This window comes from Bos taurus, chromosome 13 (assembly GCF_002263795.3).
Source record: "Bos taurus isolate L1 Dominette 01449 registration number 42190680 breed Hereford chromosome 13, ARS-UCD2.0, whole genome shotgun sequence".
Lineage (NCBI taxonomy): Eukaryota > Metazoa > Chordata > Mammalia > Artiodactyla > Bovidae > Bos > Bos taurus.
The window spans coordinates 52,003,139-52,024,612 of record NC_037340.1 but is presented as its reverse complement, the minus strand read 5'-3'; the positions used below and the strand labels follow the sequence as shown (position 1 = coordinate 52,024,612).

The 21,474-nt window shown below is 46.3% G+C and overlaps 1 protein-coding gene across 1 annotated transcript; it reads right to left on the bottom strand.

Annotated features, from left to right (window-relative positions):
• Nucleotides 1-9,962: 9,962 nt before the first annotated feature.
• Nucleotides 9,963-20,577, bottom strand: DDRGK1 (DDRGK domain containing 1). Its single transcript, NM_001075498.1, is given in 9 exon segments — nucleotides 9,963-10,255; nucleotides 10,569-10,617; nucleotides 11,156-11,212; nucleotides 13,733-13,771; nucleotides 14,079-14,201; nucleotides 17,470-17,571; nucleotides 17,792-17,904; nucleotides 19,020-19,220; nucleotides 20,423-20,577. Coding segments are annotated over 9 exon segments (942 nt in total). The 5' UTR covers nucleotides 20,514-20,577; the 3' UTR covers nucleotides 9,963-10,088.
• Between the last annotated feature and the right edge of the window lie 897 nt (nucleotides 20,578-21,474).

The window sequence follows — 21,474 nt, the reverse complement described above, 5'->3', positions numbered from 1 at the left end:
ATATCCTTGAACCCAACAATTCCATTTCTGGAAGAAATACCATACCATCACAAATTATATGATAGATGTAAGAAGCCAGTCATTGATATAATGGTTGTAATAGTAAAAAAAAAAAAAAAAGTTTTTCTATTAGTAGAAGATTAATCAATAACAATGCAACAATGCAATGCAAGTCCAAAAAAGCAAGTGGCAGAATACCATGTATACACACTATACTCTTAATTTTTCTATTATTTTTAAGAGTAAATACGTACACGCATAGAAAAGCCTGAACAGATACACACCAAACTAATAACAGTGGCTACCTTGAGATGGTGGGATTTCTGGGAGCATAGCAGAAGAGAGGACTCTAGGCACTTTGGTAATGTTTGCATTTTTACAACAAGCATGTGTTACTTTTGTTTAAAAAAAAAAAAAAACCTTTATTTTAAGGTAAAGAGGTTTGCTTGGAAGAATAAACAGGTGAGTAAACTCTGAAAATTTAGAAAAACTATTAAAATATTACACATTTGCTCAAAAATCCCTGCCCTAATGGAGTTTGCACTCAAGTAGGAAGAGACAATAAGTAAAATACACAGTGAATTAGAAAGTGGTAAGTACTAAAGAGAAGTTGAGATTGCAGGGGATCCCAATTCAGAATAAGGTAGAAGGCCTTGCTGAAGAGGTGCACTCAAGATACAGACCTGGAGCATCGGGAGCAAGCCTGAAGTAAAAAAAGAGATTTCTAGGATGAAATCATTTTATCTATAATAAAATGAGTTTCTTTTTCAATGTTTTTCTTTTTCTTTTCAAGCTTTTTTTCAGTGTACTAACTAAAGCTTCCAGATAGAAAAATGGTTATTTAAATACTATTTTGATTGTAGTTTTTAATAAGATCAATAACTACAAATTGCATTGTTATAGATCTACCTTTTTTGGGGGGAGTCCATGCCAAGTGTCATGTAGGAACTTAGTTCCTTGACCAGGGATCAAACCCATTCCTTCTGCAGTGGAAGTGCAGAACCACTGGACCACCAGGAAAGTCCCAAATATCTACTCTTTTAAATGGTACTAGCTCTAGACTTCGGAGAAGGCAATGGCACCCTACTCCAGTACTCCTGCCTGGAAAATCCCATGGACGGAGGAGCCTGGTAGGCTGCAGTCCATGAGGTCGCTAAGAGTCGGACACGACTGAGCAACTTCACTTTCACTTTTCACTTTCATGCATTGGAGAAGGAAATGGCAACCCACTCCAGTGTTCTTGCCTGGAGAATCCCAGGGACAGGGGAAGCCTGGTAGGCTGCTGTCTATGGGGTTGCACAGGGTCGGACATGACTGAAGTGACTTAGCAGCAGCAGCAGCAGCTCTAGACTGAGTTCTACCAACCTATATAACAGGTCATTCTAAATCACAGGAAAAGAAGGAAAGCTCTCTGTGGACCCAGAGATTATCACACTAAGCGCAGTAAGTGAGAGAGACATTTATATATGAAATCTAAAATGCGACATGCATGGATATATCTACGCAACAGAAACAGACTCATAGAGAACAGATCTGTGGTTGCCAAGGGGAGGGGGAGGTGAAGGAGGGAAGGACTGAGAGTTTGGGATTAGCAGATGCAAGTATTAAATACAGGATGAATAAACAACAAGGTCCTACTGTACATCAGAGGGAACTATATTCAATATCCTGTGATAAACCGTAATGGTCCAGCAATCCCACTCCAGGGAATATATCTGGAGAAAAACATGATCCTAAAGGATACATACACCCCAGTGTCCACTGCAGCACCGTTTATAAATAGTCAAGACATGCATGCAACCTAAATGACCATCAACAGGGCAATGGATAAAGATGTGGTACATATTACTCAGCCATTAAAAAAGAAAGAAGTAATGCCATTTACAGCAACATGGATAGACCTAGAGAGTGTCACGCTGAGAGAAGTAAGTCAGACAGAGGAGGTATATCGTATGGCATCCTTTATATGTAGAATCTAAAAACAAATGATACAGATGAGCTTACTTACAAAACAGAAAGAGACTCACACACTTAGAAAACAAACTTATGGTTGCCAGGGAGAAGGAATAGTTAGGGAAGGTCATGTACACACTGCTATATTCAAAATGGATAACAAGGAACTACTGTACAGCACATGGAACTCTACTCAACATTATTTGTCAGCCTGGATGGGAGAGGGGTTTGGGGGAGAATGGACACATGTATCGGAGAAGGCAATGGCATCCCACTCCAGTACTCTTGCCTGGAAAATCCCATGGATGGAGGAGCCTGGTGGGCTGCAGTCCGTGGGATCACTAAGAGTTGGACACGACTGAGCGACTTCACTTTCACTTTTCACTTTCACGCATTGGAGAAGGAAATGGCAACCCACTCCAGTGTTCTTGCCTGGAGAATCCCAGGGACGGGGGAGCCTGGTTGGCTGCTGTCTATGGGGTCGCACAGAGTCGGACACAACTGAAGCGACTTAGCGGCAGCAGCAGCAGCAGCAGGACATATGTATATGTATGGCTGAGTCCCTTCACTGTTCACCTGAAACTACCACACCATTGTTAATTGGCTTTAAAGTTTGAAAAAGAAAAAGAATATACATATCTATATATAGCTGAGTCACTTTGCTGTACAGCAGAAATTAACACAACATTGTTAATCAACTATAATTTAAAAAAAAGCTAATTTATTTTATAAAGGTAGAATAGTCTTAATGCCAAAATCTGACAAATGAGATAAAAGAAGAAAATTATGTGATTGATAAACCACTTGTCTTCTCCACTAGTTTGTATTAATAGCGTCTATGTAGACAGGATCCTTTATTTAAAATTCCATATTCCCATCTTGGGTTTCCCTAGTTCAGCTGGTAAAGAATACGCCTGCAATGCAGGAGACCCTGGTTCAATTCTGGGTGAGGAAGATCCCCTGCAAAAGGGCTAGGCTACCCACAGTATTTTTGGGCTTCCCTGGTGTCTTAGATAGTAAAGAATCCTCCTGCAATGTGGGAGACCAGGGTTCAATCCCTGGGTTGGGAAGATCCCCTGGAAGAGGGCATGGCAACCCACTTCAGTATTCTGGCCTGGAGAATTCCCATGGACAGAGGAGCCTCGAGGGCTACAGTCCATGGGGTCACAAAGAGTCGGACATTCCCATCACACAGCACAGCATTCCCATCTTAACACTCTAGTAAGTAAAGATGTCCAAGTCCTAATTCCGAGGACCTGTGACTAACTTAGGTTACATGACAAAAGAGAATTTAGGTTGCAGATAGAATGAAGTTTTCTAATAACTTTAAAATCAGATTATCCAGGTGAGTTGTATGTAATCACAAGGGTCCTTAAAAGTAGAAGTAGTAGGTGGGTGATGGCAGGGGAGATGTGACTATCGAAGTATGGTTTGAGGGATACAACATAGCTTGCTTTGCAGATAGAGGACGGAGGCTCTGGGAATGAGTGGCCTCTTAAAGATGGAAAAGAGCCTCCAGAAACAAACACAGCCCTACCTTGATTTTAGCTCAGTAAGACCTGTGTTGGATTTCTACATAACTATAAGATGATAAATTTGTATTATTTTACAACACTAAGTTGGTAATTTGTTACAGCATCACTAGAAAACTAATGCAAGCATGTAACAGACATTCAACATTCATTTTTAAATGATGAATGAAGCCACAAAATCCCTGGATCTCTAGAAAAATGGGTAAAGATAGAAATATATCATTGGAACTTCCCTGGTGATCTAGTGGTTAAGATGCCGAGCTCCCAAAGGAGGGGGCCCAGCTTCAGTCCTTGGTCAGGAAATAAGATCTTGCATGACACAACAAAAACCCAGCATATATTTTAAATATTTAAAATATATATTTTAAATATATATTTAAAATATTTAAATATAAATATTTAATTTATAATATATATTTATATTATATATATTTATTATATATATATATTTTATATATATATATATTTATTATATATATATAATATATATTATACATATTATATACATATATATACATATACATATATATATATACATATATATACATATATATACATATATGTATATACATATATATGTATATGTATATGTATATTGTATATGTATATATGTATATGTATATATGTATATGTGTATATATATATATGTATATGTATATATATATGTATATATATATGTATATATATATGTATATATGTATATATATGTACATATATATATATGTATATGTATATGTATATATGTATAGGTATATATGTATATATATATATATATGTATATATATATACATATATATATACATATATATGTATATATGTATATGTATACATATACATATATACATATACATATATATACATATATATATATACATATAATATAATATATTATATATATTATACACACACACACACACACACACATCATTCACAGAATACAAATGGCCAATAAGCAGTTGTAAACATCTTCAGCTGATATTGAAGATATGTAAATAAAAACCTACCAAATTAGCAGACGGTTGTGATCCTTTGGGATCACACCTACCCACCAAGTTATCCAGAAGGGAACTAGGGCTTCTCTGGAATGACTGGGCAGTAACTCGAGATGCCAAACTGGGGAGCAGACAATCAAATCCATGCTAAAGTTTGGATGTTTGCATAAAGCTTTTTCTAGCTGTGCTTGCTTCATAAAAGAAATAAAAACCTCTGAATCTGTGCCAAAAATTCCTAGGAATGACCAGTAAAAGTCTTGGGGGTTATCTAGACCAATATAAAACTATAACTGAAATGTTGATGACCCAAGTATGATGGGTTTTTTTACAACCTGATGATGTTTACACACACATACACACTCTGGGCCCGTGAAAATGGAAAGCGAAAGGAAAAATAAAAGAACATTATTAGACTGTGTTCTCCTTTTTACTACTATTCTTTACTAATTGCACGTTTTACCAAAGATAGAAGATGGCTTATGCTTTTATGTTCTCCAGGAATTTTTTTGGGTAATATTTTTCTTTTCTGTTTTTATATAATTGATGTTTTGTTTATACTGACAGAGACTTATCTGTACCTATATGATATAAACCTCACTGCAAGTTATTTAGAAATAGGTAAAAAAGAATACAAGTCACCACCCCACCCACCATCTCAAGTGAGTTTTATGTACTCACATCTATTTGTGAAGCATGTTGGTCCTTCTTAAAGCCCCAAGCAAAATAGTATTTTAAATGATTATTGCATCATGGAAATTATGGTCATGTCCAAACTTGTAATCAGTTTTTATGGAAACCTGCAAACTCCAAAAGTGTTACCAGAATAAATTTTTGTAAAATCTGGGGTAAATTTGTCCAGCAGAAAGTCTTCTCTGTAAACTCTGTACATTAATATTGCAGATAGGTACAGGGGTGGTTAAAATTTTTTTTTATTACCTGCCTTCGGGGTCCACATTTCTCATATATCCAATATGCACAAACTAAAAAGGCATCAAGACAACTGTCAAGCTAGATATCAAGTATGTGTCCACATACCTACTATAGGGTTTAGCACAGCAAAAAGTGATTTGATTTACTTCACTGATGAGAAATAAAGAAAATAGAACGACAGAAGTATTTATCTCAGTTACTCAATTACGATACAGTTGGAACACTACTGGTTTTAGTTTGGGGATGATGATGATGATGGATTTGTTTTTTGTATCATTTTAGAAATTTAAGTCAAATTGTAAAATCATATAAGAAAGTTCCAATGACTACTTGGTCAAAGTAAATCTAGTAGGTTACATGCAAAGGGTTATATTTAAACAAGCTTAGCGTTATGGTATCAGTATTTGGTAGGTTCTATTACGAGGTTCCCTTTCACATTCACCTTTAATGAGTAGTAAAATACTGCATTAACCAGTCAAAAATTATGTATGACTAATCAAAAATTATATCAGGCTAAACCAAGGAAAATATTTTTTTTCATTATATCAGGCTAAACCAAGGAAAATATTTTTTTTCAATGTCCCCACTGTAGTTTACACTGTTTTTGTTACAACTCTGTGACTACTTTAAGTTATATGATGTGCTACTCTTCACTCAGATACTGCTCCTTGGCCCTGTCAATACATAAGGAACAGGCTCATTAGAACCCTGTTTTTCAAACTGTAGGTCGAGATCTGTGAATGAGCTATACAATCAATTTAGTCACCATCAGCAGTGAAACAGAATAGAGAAATAGGGAGTTCCCTGGTGGTCTAGGGGTTGGGAGTCCGGGATTTCTCTGCTATGGGCCAGAACAGGTGCGGGGTGGCCAAAAAAAGAAAACAGAGAAACAAATATCAACATACATCAAACCATGATAAGCAAAGGGTTACTGTGAAACTTCAGCTTGCTCATCATCTGTACATATGCACACACACATGTACCAAGTCCTGAATGTAAAATGGTTTTCTTAGTAAGAGATACTGTCAAAAAAGTTTGAAAAGCACAGCTTTGGTAGAATAGTCATCTCCAATCTTGGGGGCAGGACTTAGGACTGGAGGTGCCTGGAGCACACACTCGTGAAGGCTTGCTGCAGTACCCGCCAGCAGTACAATGGGGGTGTGGAGGGAGGAGGTGACAGAGTAATAAAGATTTGTGGGATACACAGATTGCAAAGAAGGCTTAAGAAATGAGTTCGTGATTTAAAACACTAATTAAAATATAGCCCAAATGTCTGGGCTCAGCTCTTCCCTACTGGGACCCAAGCTCCCTTTGCACCTTCTCTCATCTTTGCCCCCAACATTCCCTTTTTTTCACCCAACGCTCCATGTCCCTCAGTGAACCATAAATCTACATTCTGTACACCTGGCTTCCCCTCAGCCCAGGCCTCCCCTTGTAGTATAGCCCACACACCTGTTGGCTGGATAACTGACCATCTCCCTGTTATACTAATAGCACTGCCCTGCCCCCACCTGTGGATGAGGCCATCTTTTATTTACTGTGGTTCGCTGGGGAACCTTGGAGAAGGCAATGGCACCCCACTCCAGTACTCTTGCCTGGAAAATCCCATGGACGGAGGAGCCTGGTAGGCTGCAGTCCATTGGGTCGCTAAGAGTCGGACACGACTGAGCGACTTCACTTTCACTTTTCACTTTCATGCATTGGAGAAGGAAATGGCAACCCACTCCAGTACTCTTGGATGGAAAATCCCAAGGATAGAGGAGCCTAGTGGGCTGCCGTCTATGGGGCTGCACAGAGTTGGACATGACTAAAAGCAACTTAGCAGCAGCAACAGCAGCTGGGGAACCTACCTCATTCATACTCAGTATTTAATAGTTTTTTAACTTTTGATCAATTTTGTAAACAACTCCTTTGAAAAGATGAGTTTACTACATGGTTCTCCAACCACTGCTTTTCAATACACCTTGAAGGTGCATTAAAAAAGAAATGTTATGGAACCTCCCTGCTGGTCCAGTGGTTAAGAATCTGCACTTCCACTGCAGGGGACGCAGGGTCCATCCCTGGTCAGGGATCTAAGACCCTATCTACTGCATGATGAGGCCCCAGAAAGAAAAGCTGTGAAAGAACCAAACTACTGGGAGCAAAGTGCTTTCAAAACAGACCTGTTGGGCTGGGCTGTGAAGATGAGGCACCTGTAAGCACAAGCACTGTGTAATTTAGGGGTTACAAAACCCAAAACTTATCGGTTTGATTGAAGCCATCAGTCTAGAGTTCCTGACAGAAGAGGAAAAATCTATGAAAGAGGAGCCACAAAACATGTTGAGGACTCAGATGGGTCTCTGGTTCTGAATCACCATCCTCTGCCAGTTATTTATACCCTCCGCCAGTTGAAATAATCACCTTTGTGCTTCAGGATAAGTGAAAACTGTACCCTCAGGAAAAAATATAAGTACAAACAGAGCTAGTGAATAAGCAAATGTAAATCCACTGAACTGAAATGTTTATCATCAGTTTTAGCAATGCAGATACCGATCAGTAATGTAACCATGTGTGTCTGGTCAACTTTTTAAGGTATAAAAGTATTTAAAAATAATTTCATATACAGCTGGCCTTTGAACAAAATGGGTTTGAACTGTTTGAATCCACTCATGAGGTGATTTTTTTCAGCATAAATACTATGGTACAGCACAATCTGTGGTTGAGTGAACCTGCAGATGCAGAACCACAGATATGGAGGAACTTTGGATAGAGGACTGGCCGTAAGTTACACAGGCAGATATTTACCTGTGTTGAGGGCCAGTACACCCAACGCCCTGTTGTTGGTCAACTGTACTCACGTGGGGAGTTTAAATTCTTAGAAGTATTTAAGTAATAATTAATATGTGCATGAAAATTTGTCTAAGTGGTTAAACCTGAAAGTTTTCATGTATTAGTTGTTGAAACACTAATCACTTACTGTCTGGAAGAATATTCATTTAATAAATTTGTTAGACTAGTAGACTGATTACTAAATAGCGCACAAAGGATTACAGGTTCTTCTCCACACTAAGCTGTTGGAACATAAAGAATCTTAGAAGGCTTCTGGGATAAGAGGGAGGGTTATGCCTTTTTCACACTCCTACCCTATGGGCAGTGTCCTGAGGATAGAATGCAGTGGCTGGGGCTGCCACAGCCGTCTTATTATGTGGATGGCAGTGGCTGAGGGAAAGCATGGAAGCCCTCTCCACTATGGATTTTAATTACTTGCAACTTTTCGGCCTGCCTTTCCACCCCACCTCCACCTCCATCACCAGCTCTCAACCTTGGTTACTCATTGGAATCTCTTATTGATTCTCCCTGGACCCACCCTGAGAGATTCTGATTGAACTGGTCCAGGGTACAGCCTGGCATGAGATTGGGGTATGCTCCCCAGGTGATTTTAATGAGCAACCAGGGCTGAGAACCACTGCTCTAACTGTAAGCCAGCTCCTCTTTTCCCTTTGGATTTTATCTCCCTCACACTGGGTTATCTGTGTCTAGTTCTTCTTCCTAGACTGAGCTCCCACTGGCCTTCCAAACAACGCAGGTAGCGCTTTTCAGCCCATTGCTGACTGAAATACCAGAGTCCCACCGTACTTGGAATATAGGTACTATAGTTTTTGCTTACAGAATCAAATGAGTCAAAATCACCCTTGATAATCCCTCAGGAAGGGTCTGTTCTGGGAGCCTGATGCCCCATCTCCCCATCACCATCTACGTAGGTAGTTTCCTCCTGGACTGGAACAGAAAGCTGCCTCTTCCTCCACCAGGCACCAGAGTTAAGTATGTGGTTGTGTTTAGGGGCCATGTTGCATAAAAAATACACATTTAAACACATGCCTCACCCTCAGCACAGCAGGAAGCTCATGCCTTGAACAGCCCACAGGAACCACTGACTGACCCTATGGGAGACACACATCTCCCATCTCACACCTACTCCTGAACATATGGTCCTTACATCCCCCAGTGGGTGGAATCGCCCACACCATTTAAACTTTTGTCAAGGATGTAGAACTGAATTCATGTGAAGTCCTATATGAAGCAAGGTCCCTCCACCGCACAATTCCATCCAGCTCAAGCAGGTCTTCCCCTTCTTTCTCCCTGTCCCACAAGCAGCTGGCTCAGCCTTTCTCCTCCCTGACCTCCCTTCCCTCCCACTTAAGGCTGATGTTTTCTAGGACTCTTTATCTGTGGCACCTCTCATTAACTCTTCTTCATAAGAGCTCTCATGGTGAGAACTCCTTCCTCAATTCGGGGAGATGTGTCCCAAGAGGATTCCCTCTATGGCTCTGGTAAGGTGGGAGGGGTGGGAGTAAGACCTCATCCAGGCTTTGGGGACTGGGCATGCAGGGCACAAAGGAACAGAGTAAATGATCAGTGTTTTTGAATGCATGCATTCATAACAATGGAACTTGCATCTGTTTCCAAAGGACCCCACCCCAATCCCCAAGATAAATTCCAAAATGAGATTTTCACCAGCTCATCTGGCACCCCAGGCCAGGCCTTCTGCCACACCAAACCACACCAAGCTCACGAGTACTGATAGGGCCTTTAATCTGTAACTGCCTGGCCACACTCCATCTGCCCCAAGATGGTGAAAAGGAACAAAGATGTATGGCCAGGTAGGCCATGCCAGCTCTCAGTCCAAGAGGGAAGTCCTAGGTCAGGCTGGGGCCTGAGCAGGGGTCTCCCGGCCCCAGGCGATGAGGGAGTTGCTGGCCTGGGCAAGCTCAGTGATGGATACCCGGCCCCGCTGCCGGATGAAGTTAGCCACCGCAGCCAGTTCCTCCGGGGTTATGTAGATGAACTTGCCCCGGTCGTCAATCACACCTGTGGGGACATGCAGGTCGTGGTGCTGAGCCCTCCCCACATGCCCAGCGACCCACCCACTCCTCCTGCCTGCCTGCTTGGCCTTTCCCAGCTGTATCCAACTTTGGTGAGTCACATCAGGCTTCCTTGCCTGTCCTGTCACCCAAAGCCATCACCAGGCCTTGGCATCCTCCTCGTTGAACTGCATCCCCCTTCTCAGGGCCCCTCCTTGTACCCTGTTCCCCTACCCAGGGTGCTCATCCTAGCCTTGCAGCCCCACACGGCTAGATGCTCCCCAAGGCCAGGGCCCGCAGTGACACTGTCCTCCTCTCACCTGTAAGAGTCCCCTCAGCCAGCAGGTCCTGGATGCGGTTTATGGTGTCCTGTGAGGAGAACAGTTCTTAGAGTAGGGACAGGCACTGCTGCCCCCAGAAGGAGCACCTACAACCTTCCTCCCACCACAACCAAACCTCTCCTCTCCTTCTCATGGCCACCCTGAAATGTGACTCCACGTGTCTCCTTTGGAGGGTCCTAGAGGGAAGGGGCTCTGGTCCTGGAGTCTGGCAGGACCCCCCCACCCCCACCCCGAGAGAGACTCCCTTCCAACCAAAAGAGAAGTGGTGACATTTGGCTGAGGAGGCTGGTATGGCCTGTTGTAGGACAGCTGTCTAGGTAATTGGATTTGGGCTGCTGGAGTGATGGGGTTCAGACCTTTTTCTTTTTTTTCTTCCTGACTGCTTTCCAACTAGTTATAAAGGCAGGATGCCTGGGGTGACGAGAGATTCCTACAGTATACTCACTCTTGGTTGGGGGTAGGGGGGAAGGGGCATTGAGACTCTCCATCTTTAGGGCAGGCCCGTTCTGACAGCCACACACATTCCATGGCTGCACTCCACATACAGGCCACCCTACAGGGCTTACCTGAGTACGTAGGCCCACCTGGGAAGCCAGGTCTTCCAAGAGCACGACCTTGGACTGCTACAAAGGGAGGAGAAGGTGCAAGGCTGAGCTTGGGCAAATCCTTTTCCATACTGGCACCCTCTGAAGTTGGTGTTCTGATCTGATCTGCTCTGGGTGGCTAGACACACACTGTGCAGATCCTACGGGAGAGCCTTGTTCCCCTCACACACTACTCACACACTCTCCCAATCACCCATACAGAGGACATACACGTTCATAAACTCTCCTGTTCCCCTGCTTGTGGGCAGCGATCTGCCTGCCAGGCCCTTGGACTGAGGACCACCCTGAGACAGCAACACACCTGCAGAACCAAGCACAGCTGCCGGCTTCTCCTCTGCAACCAGAGGTGTCTTTCTAATACATTGGACAGGCTGGAAGGGGAAACGCCACAGAGATGAAGGGGAGGAATGACAATCACCAAAAGCTATTTTAAAAAACCTTTTCTGGGACTTGTGTTTGCTGAGAACTTGCCAGGACCAGGCACTGAGAAGGTGTGGGAGAAGCAATGTTGAACAGGACATGGCCCACAGCCCCGCCAAGGAGAAGGTGAGAATGGGGAGAACAGAGCAGATAAACAGCCCCAGTAAGCCAGGACCTAGGCAGCTAAGTCTTGCCTCACCTTTGCTCACTGCTCCCTAGCCCAAAGATCACGACAATGCTGACATGCCCATACTTCCTGTCACCATCCTCTTCACACTGTATGAGCCCTCAAGATAACTGTCAGTAACACCAGCCAGCACTTTTCACACACAGCCATGTGCCCACAAGCTTCCTTCACACCCTCAGAAGAAACTTTAGTTCCCAGGGGGTGCAGCTGAGGGTCCACTGGTGGGCTCTACCTGCATCTGCCCCGTCTCCCTCAAAACAAAGAGCACATGACTTGTGAGAAGGCGATCGTCTGCATTTCCGTGAATCTTCCACAGCAAATGAGCTGGGGGAGGACTGACACGGTGACACCTCCCCAGCTGCAGATGGCGTGAGACTGTTCGAAATGCCAGACTGAATATATAAGCAGGGAGGCAAGTGAATGGCAGTTGGGCCAGGGCGTGGGCAAGTACGAGGTGACCTGGCCAGCTGGCCTCTACCTACAAAGCAGGGAGTGGGTGCCGGGCTCCCAGCAACAGCTCAGAGTGTGATTATGGAGTCACCCCAGGTGGTCCCTGAAAACCTGGTCTGAGGGGTTGTTGGCACTAAAAGTATGTCTGGAAAAACTAATCAGTCAACCAACCCAACCCAACCAGAAGGGAGAGTGAACCAACAATATCAAATTACAGCCGAGCTTCATGTAACTGCTACGCACAGAAATGTCCCTCTAGTTCTGAAACCCTAGGATGAAAGGGCCCATCCCCTTAAGCCAAGAGGAAGGTGGGTAGGCTGAGTTTTGGAAGTTCTCCTTTTCCCTACAACAGGAGCTCTGGGACAATCAGCTAGCATAAGCTGGAGAAACTTCTACTAAACTCCAAAAGAGCTTGGAAAACACCAGAAAATGGCCCCTCCGGAGAGCTGCTGAGAGCAAGGATAGGAACTTCCCTGGGGGTTCTCAGGTCTCTGCCTTGTGGGGGCGGAGATTGAAGCTGATGCAGGAGGGCTTCCTGGAGGAGAGACTCAGGGCTGTGTTGCTGCCCACTGAGTGGGTGGGGACAGTAAGCTCCAAATAGAGGAGAGTGTGCCATATCCTGCCCAGGGTTGCAGCCCTCAATCAAGTGTGCCAGGGTGGAAAATGGACTCTATAAGAAAGGAATGGTCAGTCTGAGGGAGCCTTCTCCCTCTCAGGAACCCCCAGCCCCTAGGCTGTGAGCCTAGCCCCTTGCAGCTAGGAGGTGTATAAACCCTGCTCTCTTCTGGGAGAGGTGGGGGGGATTATGCAAGCCCTGGCTCCTTGGCACCCCTAGTACCACCCCCACCACCGCCTCCGCTCCCTCTGTACTCCTTCCCTCAGCCGCCTCTGCACCCTAAGCTGCACTTGAAAACCTCTCCCCTCATCGCATCCTTTGTGGGAGAGAAGTTGCTTAGCAGCAAAGCAGAGCAGGACATGCTTATGCAACCGGAGCAGTATTCAGGAGGCCCGCGCTGCAGCTGCAGACAGAAGGGGGCACACCTGCTACCCTGCCCTAGATTCCAAAGGAAACATCCTCCAGTATCCCGAGGAAGACCCAAGTTCCTGGTCAGGAACACGTGGCAGGGGATGTGGCTTCTCCTCAGTATGACAGAACTGGTAGAAAACACGTGTGAAGAAACTTGAAAACACAATGACTCACTAAGCGTGGGGTCTGAAGAGCCGGGAAACTGTCAAACCCTAAGCATGAGGAAGCTATCGGACCTCCCACACAGATCAGGTCCTTCCCCACCTTTGGGGTCAGAGGAGAAGGGGCTTTCCTGGCCAGGACCCTAGCAGGCCCACCTGCCCACTCCTGCACAAGCTTGAGTGACATGTGTGCAGACCCCGCTTGGGCCTACCCCCTCCAGGCCCTGAAGATGAACCCAACACACATACAAGAAGCAAGCAGCTGACACCAGGTTCTGCTCTGCATTTCTTACCTTAATGTAGTTGATGAATTCGGCCAGGAAGCTATGGGACTAGAGAGGCAGAGAAATCAAGATGAGAGTCCCCTGGCAGGGGCCACAAGGCTCTATGCCTACCCACCTACCCAGCCGAGTGCCTGTCCAACCACCTGGGTGAGCAGCACAGCCTCCTGTGGGGAGGGGATCGAGGCACCACCTCTCCCAAAGACGAGGTCTCGGCCACTAGAGCCTGCTGATCCTGATGCCCACCCGCCTCTCACTGGAAGGCCAGGGAAGCAGGTGAGGAGCCGCAGGGTGTCTGAGATGGGGCTGTGCTGCCTTTCTGGGCTCAGGGAACATTTTCTAGGGCTGGTGGACCCACCTGCTCCTCAGTCATGGTCTCGCCCACACCCTCCTCCTCCACCACGAAGGTCTCCTTCAGTTTCAGATACTCTTCATGCTCCCGCTGGGCCTGCTCCTCCTGGGCCTTCCTCTCCTCCTCTTCCTGTGGACACAGAGGAGGCAAGAGTCAGATAGAGTGGCCATCCTACTCTGTTTTAGTCTTTGCTGTTCCCAGAGGCCAGAGACAGAGCTCAGGGACAGAGCTCCTTCAAGACCTTGATCCCTCTGGCCCCTAAGCTAAACTGCACGATCCCTCTTCTCAATCAGTTCTATCACTTCCCAGATGCTGCTCAGCATCCCTCTCCCTGAAAATCCTGCCATGAATGTCCTATAACATCCTCCAGCCACCCCCTCCCACATCCTGCCCTGTCATGTCCAAGCTTTTTGAACAAAACCCAGGTTCCATTTCCCATCAGTCAACTATCCCTCTAGCCCACTCCAATCTGGCTTCTGCACACTCAGCTCCACCAAAATAAGTCCTGCTATGGCCTCACCCATGTCCTCTACCCACCAAACTCAAGGGACAACCATCAGGCCTCATACCCCAGTCCTCTCAGTGGCCTTGGGGAGAGCCTACCATCCCCTCTTCCATCCCTCGGCTTTCAGACCCTACCCTCTCCTGGATCTCCTCCTGTTCTTTGGGTCATTCTTCCCACCTCCTCCATCACTCAGCCCAGTCCCTTCTCTCTCCTCTACTCCCTAGGCCACCTCACTATGCCCACAGCATCAATTATGCCCTAATGAAAAACGAATGAAATCCCAACAATGTGTTAAATTCACTAAATAATAACGTATTATTACTAGCTATAAAAAATATACCACAGTAAGGTATGATGTTAATGGTAAGGGTATCTGAGTGCCAGTGACTACTGCTGTTGTATCCCTCCACAAATCTCTCTTCCCAAACACACGACTGCCCACGTGGCACACCCACTGGGCCGTCTCACAGACACCTCAAATTGATGATGTCCCAGAAAGACCCTGTGATCTACCCCCCACACATCTGGACTCCTCCTGAATCCTTGGCTTAGCGAATCTCACAGCTATCTGGCCAGCTGCCCTGGTCAGAAATGAGGCTCCATCTACCACTTCTTTCTTTAACTTCTGGAAAACTGCTTGATCCATCCACCACCACCTAATGCAACAGTCTTGGCCCAAACCAACCCATTTTCCAGAATTCTCAGAAAGATCTATCTTAAACATGAAGATAAAGCTGTGACATGGAATATACAGGATGAGCCTGGAGCATTTTTCAGTGTCAAAAGTAAGAAAGTACTCAAAGAAGAAAAACAGTAAGGGTATGTCAAAGGTAAACAGGGGCCAACTAAAAGCACTCCCAGTAGCCAAAGCTAGAACAATCTAAGCAAAAAAGTAAATAAGATAGCATTGGATGGGACTGCACTGGTAGTCAGGTGGTTAGGACTCTGCATGTTCACTGCTGAAGGCCTGGGTTCAGTCCCTGGTTGAGCAACTAAGATTCCACAAGCCATGTGGCATGGCTAAAAAACAAAGATAGCACTTGGATTACAATACAAAGTGCAAAATAGATATTCATAAGTCCATGTAGATACAAATAAACAATTCAATAAATAAAGAAAAGATAAATCTGTACAAATGAATTTCAAATACTTCATGTAAATACTCTCCTCTTAAGTAGATGGAGCGTAACTCCCTACTTCTTAAGTGTGGGCTATGCAGTAGCTTGTTTCCAAGAAACCATGGGAAATGGAGAAATCTGGCAAACATAATCTTGGCCAGGTGATCAAGGTTAACATACAAGTGATAAGCCAAGTCGATAACATGAAACCTTGACATGTTGTGTTGAGGATGGCACTCCACCTCTGATCTTCCTCCCAGAAATCCATAACCCCATTCTAACCTTGACAGTAACATAAGCCAAATGCAAATAGAGGGACATTTTATAAAACACTTTCCCAACAGTTCTCAAAACTGTCAAGGTCATCAAAAGCAAGGAAAGTCTGAGAAACTATCACAACTCAGAGGAACCTAAGGAGACATGACAACTAAGTGTAACGTGGCATCCTGGATGGGACCCTGGAAAAGAAAAAGGATATTTGGGCAAAACTAATGAAATCCCAATAATGTGTCAAATTCACTTAATAATAAATTATTAGTTGTAAGAAATATACCACAGTAAGGTGTAAGGTACGATGTTAATAGTAAGGGAAATGGGGTGTAGGGGAGAAGAGCCCCAGAATACTTTAGGTGCATTATTATAATCAATATTCAGAAAAGTGAACTCTGAGGCTGGGAAAGATGGAAGACAAAAGGAGAAGGTGGCGGCAAAGGATGAGATGGTTAGATAGCATCACTGACTTAGTGGACATGAATTTGAGCAAACTGTGGAGACAGTGGAGGACAGAGGAGCCTGGCATGCTGCACTCCACAGGATCGCAAAGAGTTGGACACGACTTAGTGACTGAAATCTTCTGCTGTGTTCCAGCGCATTTGTCACAGCATCCAGAACCAGGCTTTCCGGACATCCAGTGTCCCTGAATAACAAGGCCAGTCAGAGGCCAAAGGTACCAGGCTATGGGGTCTTCCCAGCTGGGCAGCCCAGGCTCTTACTCTATACACCCCACAACTTTATGGTGGTGCCCTTCCTGGGCACCTGATTCTCAAAAGGAAGGAAGCACCTGGCAAACAAAGGCTGATTCACCACACTTACTGCAGTGCTCTCCATTCTCCAAGCATCTTCTCTATGCCAGGCCCTGAACAGAACCTGCTATAGATATGATCCACCATCTCTTACAATGCTCTTTAGTGGCCCAAAGGGCCTCAGGATTCAGAGTCCCCCCGCCCCACCTCACCTCTCTGATCCCTTTCCTTCTTCCTTACCCTGCTCTAGCCACTCTGTCTCAGTGTTCTTCAAATGCTTCAGGTGTGTTCAATAAATTACATGCACAAAATTTCAGTTTCAGGCTCATTTTTCAGCAGCAGCTTTATAGAAGCTGTGCCCAGAACACAGAAAGCAAATAAACCAGGGCCTGCACCTGGCTCACAGCCCCTCTTCTAGGCTGCAGGTGCAGGGAAGCGGCATGGGAAGCAAGAGGGCTTCCCAGGTGGCACTAGCGCTAAAGAATTCACCTGCTAATGCAAGAAATGCAAGAGACGTGGGTTTGATCCCTGGATCGGACGATTCCTTGGAGTAGGAAATGGCAACCTGCTCCAGCAGTCTTTCCTGGAGAATTCCAAGGACAGAGGAGCCTGATGGCCTACAGACCATGGGGTTACAAAGACTTGGACACCACTGAGCGTGCGCGAGCATGCACACGCATGCACACACATACACACATGAAGTAAGGCTGCCTGGGCAGCAGATAGAAGTCAGCTTCTGGGGCCTGGCTCACCTTCTGTTCCTCCTCCAGGCGAAGCCGTTCCTCCTCCTTCTTCCACTCTGCTTCACGCTGTGACTCAAGGCGTTTCCGTTCCTCACGCTCAGCCTCCTCTGCCTGGAGAAAGGCTTTCATAGTTGGGACATCTCCACCTCCAGCCAGAGCCTGCCCACCTCCCAAACAGGCCAGGTCAGGCCAAAGACCATGGTTACAGGAGATGGAGTTAGGCAAGCATCAAACACCCACCCAACATGAGGGGACGGTCTACTACATAGGAGACATGGAAGGCAGGGCCCTTTCCCACCTCTCAGAGCTGCACCCCATCCCTCCTGCTTGCCTCACGTTGGGCTTTTCGTGCTTGTTTCTCCTCCAGCTTCCGTAGTTTCTTGGCTCCAATTTTCCCTGACAAGTGAGTTTCCACTGGCTTCTCTATGTCTTCTTCCTCTTGGGCTGAGTATGATCAGAGAAAGACACGTCAGGTCCTGGCCACAGAAGACAGATGATATTCACCTTCTCTCTTGTTGCTCTCCTTGAGGGGGATTTCCTTCCACTCACTTGCAAATACCACTAGCCCAGCTCTCCTCTTAAAGCCTCTGCCACGCAGAAATTTGTCTGGGATGTGTGTGTTAGGTTTGGGAGAGGGGTGAGTGAACCATGGGGCAAGAAAATAGATGATAACATTAGACGCTGCTGCTGCTGCTGCTGCTTAGTTGCTTCAGTCGTGTCCGACTGTGTGATCCCATAGACGGCAGCCCACTGGGCTCCACCGTCCCTGGGATTCTCCAGGCAAGAACACGGGAGTGGGTTGCCATTTCCTTCTCCAATGCATGAAAGTGAAAATATAAAGTTAAGTCGCTCAGTCGTATCCAACTCCTAGCGACCCCATGGACTGCAGCCTACCAGGCTCCTCCATCCATGGGATTTTCCAGGCAGGAGTACTGGAGTGGGGTGCCATTGCCTTCTCCGACATTAGACGCTACATAGCCATAAAGAGGGCACTTGAGTCCTTGGGTGAAGCCCTCAGAGAATGAGTGTACCCCCACAAGGAAGAGTGCTGGGATAGAAGGAGTGGACTGAAGAATTCTCTAGGTCACTCTAAAGACTCCTGCCCTCCTGTTTGGACACTGAGAGCCTAAATGAAGGAAGAAGGGGTTGGCCCAATGGAATAGGGATCAGGGTCCAGAGCTGCCAGTCCCCAGGGAACAAAGGATGGGTCCTAAGTCTCCCCTAGGGGCTTCCCTGGTAGCTCAGTGGTAAAGAATCCACCTGCCAATGCAGAGACGTGGGTTTGATCTCTGGGTCGGCAAGATCCCCTGGAGGAGGAAATGGAAACCCACTCCAGTATTCTTGCCTGGGAAATCCCAGGACAGAGGACTCCATGGACTCACAAGAGAGTCAGACACGACTTAGCGACTAAACAACAACAAAGTGTCTCCTAACCACATCCAATGATTCCCAGACATTCCTCCCACACTATGGCTTCACACTGAATTCTTTTGCCCAGCTTTGGGGTCACCTCACCCTCTAACCCAGGCCCTTTCTCCACCAGGCTGGGCCCCTCTCACCTTGGATGATGGCCTCCTCCTCATTCTCATCGGCCCAGGCCACTCTCTGGGCTCGACGCTGGGCCTGCAAGCGGCTGCCCAGGTCTCTCCGGCGCCGGGGCCTGCCTGCAGCTCTCTGCTCCTCGGGCTCTAAGGGCTGAGGCCGAGCCACTCGGCCTGCTGCTGCGGGTACCTCTTCATTGTGCAAAGGCTCTTGGGCAGCTGTAGGGAAGAGAAGCACCATGATTCTCTCTGGCAGCCCAACTCACCTCTTGGCAGGGGGAACAGCATCCTGGAAGCCTCACTCTCCTCTGCTCAATTTCCTCCAAGCTCCTGCTGCCCACAACAAAGTCCTAATTTCTCAGCCTGACTGTGGAGTCTTTCATAACCCAAACCCTGACCTTGGTCCAGTGCAGCAAGAGCACTCCTTTCCTCCCACCTCTGTTGATACCCTTCTTTCCTCTTACGGCCCCATCTTTCCAGCTGACCTGTCAGGAGACTACCACCCTGCAAAATGGAGCTGTTCTACCTCTTCCAGAAGCCCACCTTGACCTCTCCAGGCCTCATCTGAATGAATGCCCACAGCAGGACTGTATTAATCTTTTGCCTAACACCACCTGCCACGGTTTTATCTGGAACTCCAATTAGAGAGCGGACCTGAAGGTGAAGTCTCTCCTCCCAGGAAGACTTGTTGGCTATTTGCCTTACCTCAGCTTCTCTGTCCCCTGCCCCTGAAAGATGCTGCGAATAGCTTGTGGGCCCAAGGAAGGGGAGGGACATATACCCAAACTCATATGCCGATAAAGAAATGATGGAGAGGGGGCCAGGGTGGAGGATGACAGGTGTATCTGTTACGTGCCCTGGCAGCTGACACGGCCTTCCGGGAGGGATGCAAAACAGGGAGGAGGGTGCATGCACACATGGGTGTTCTTGAGGGGTAAGGAGAGAGTTTGCTGGAGCCACCTCATACTCTTTTCTGTTCACAGGTAGGTAGAAAACACTTAGTGGCCCCCTTCTCATCAGCGGCTCTGGAGCCGGCCTGGCAGGGATGGGAAACCCTTGTGGATCGCTCAACGGACGCAGCGGGGGGGGCTGAAGGATGGTAGTGTCTGCCAGGGCCTGGCCCTCAGGGAGGGCCAAGGGGCGAGGAGATGAAGGCACGCTCTCTTTGGGGGCCAGGAAAACGGTGTAGGGACCCTGCCACTCGGTCCGCGAGCTGGCATCTGCACTGCAGCGAGCTGCTGGTCGCCGCCTTGCGCGCATGCTCAGGCGTGCTGCCTGCGGGAGGTGAAGGCGCGGAGATCTGGTCAGCTGCGCCTGGCAAGTCCGCGCATGCGCGTGAGCCGCGGCTCCACGGCCTACACAGACTGAGGAGATAAGAGGACGCGTGGCCCCACCGGCCCTGGCGCGGCGGCATCTCCTACCTGCTGCCGCCCGGCCCCGGCCGCGAGTCAGGAACAGAATAAGCCCGACAAGCAGAGCCGCCACCACCAAGTACACCACGGGGGACACCATGATGTTGACTTCCAGGTGGAACCTGCGCGTTCACCCAGACACCCGGGCTCTCCCAGGCTCCGCCCAACGCCCATCTGGCCCCTCCTATTTCCTATCTAGACCCCGCCCACCTCTCGGCCCCGCCCTGGCCTAACTAAATGGAGGCCCTAGTTTTTTTTCTTAATCAATCTGCTGCACAGCACATTGACTCAGTTGTGTGTGTGTGTGTGTGTGTGTGTGTATATATATATATATATATATGTATACTTTCTGTTTTAGGATTTTTTTTTTTTTCTGGTTTGGCTCACAGCTCGTGGGATTCTCAGTTCCCAGACTAGGGATTGAACCACTGTCTATTTTCAAAACAGTAAACAATACCAGAGGGATTTCCTCAGTGGGTAAGACTGGGCACTTCCAATGCAAGGGGCCAGGGTTCAATCCCTGGTCAGGGAACTAGTGCCCACTTCCTGCAACTAAAGATCCCATCTCCCACAACTGAAACTAAGACCTGGTGCAGCCAAATAAAAATATATGTTAAAAAAAAAAGCATGCAGGCAACCATTCAAATACTAAAAAAATAAAAGGAACTATTTCAGAGGTAGAATTAATAGGATCTGACAATCTCCTTTGAAGGCAAGAATTGCCTTTTTTCACTTTAGTTTCCTCCACAATGAAGGAAGTGCAGTTCCAAAGAGATTATTCCATCATAATCCTAGCTAAAGAAATAAAAATTCACATTTTAATTCTAACAGTCTATTTAATGAACGAATAATGCAATCCCTTTCATTTCTGTTCAGAACAACAAAGAACCTATTTCTTTATATGTTGGATCATCAGTTAGGTAAAGCAATCAATATGTCTCTGTTCTGTCTTGTTGCCTAAGAGGATTTCTGTCACTTGCAACCAAGGATCCTGATTAAAAATCACACATACACAAACTTCCTCATACAATTTTTTGTATTCACATATCTTCTCCCTCCTC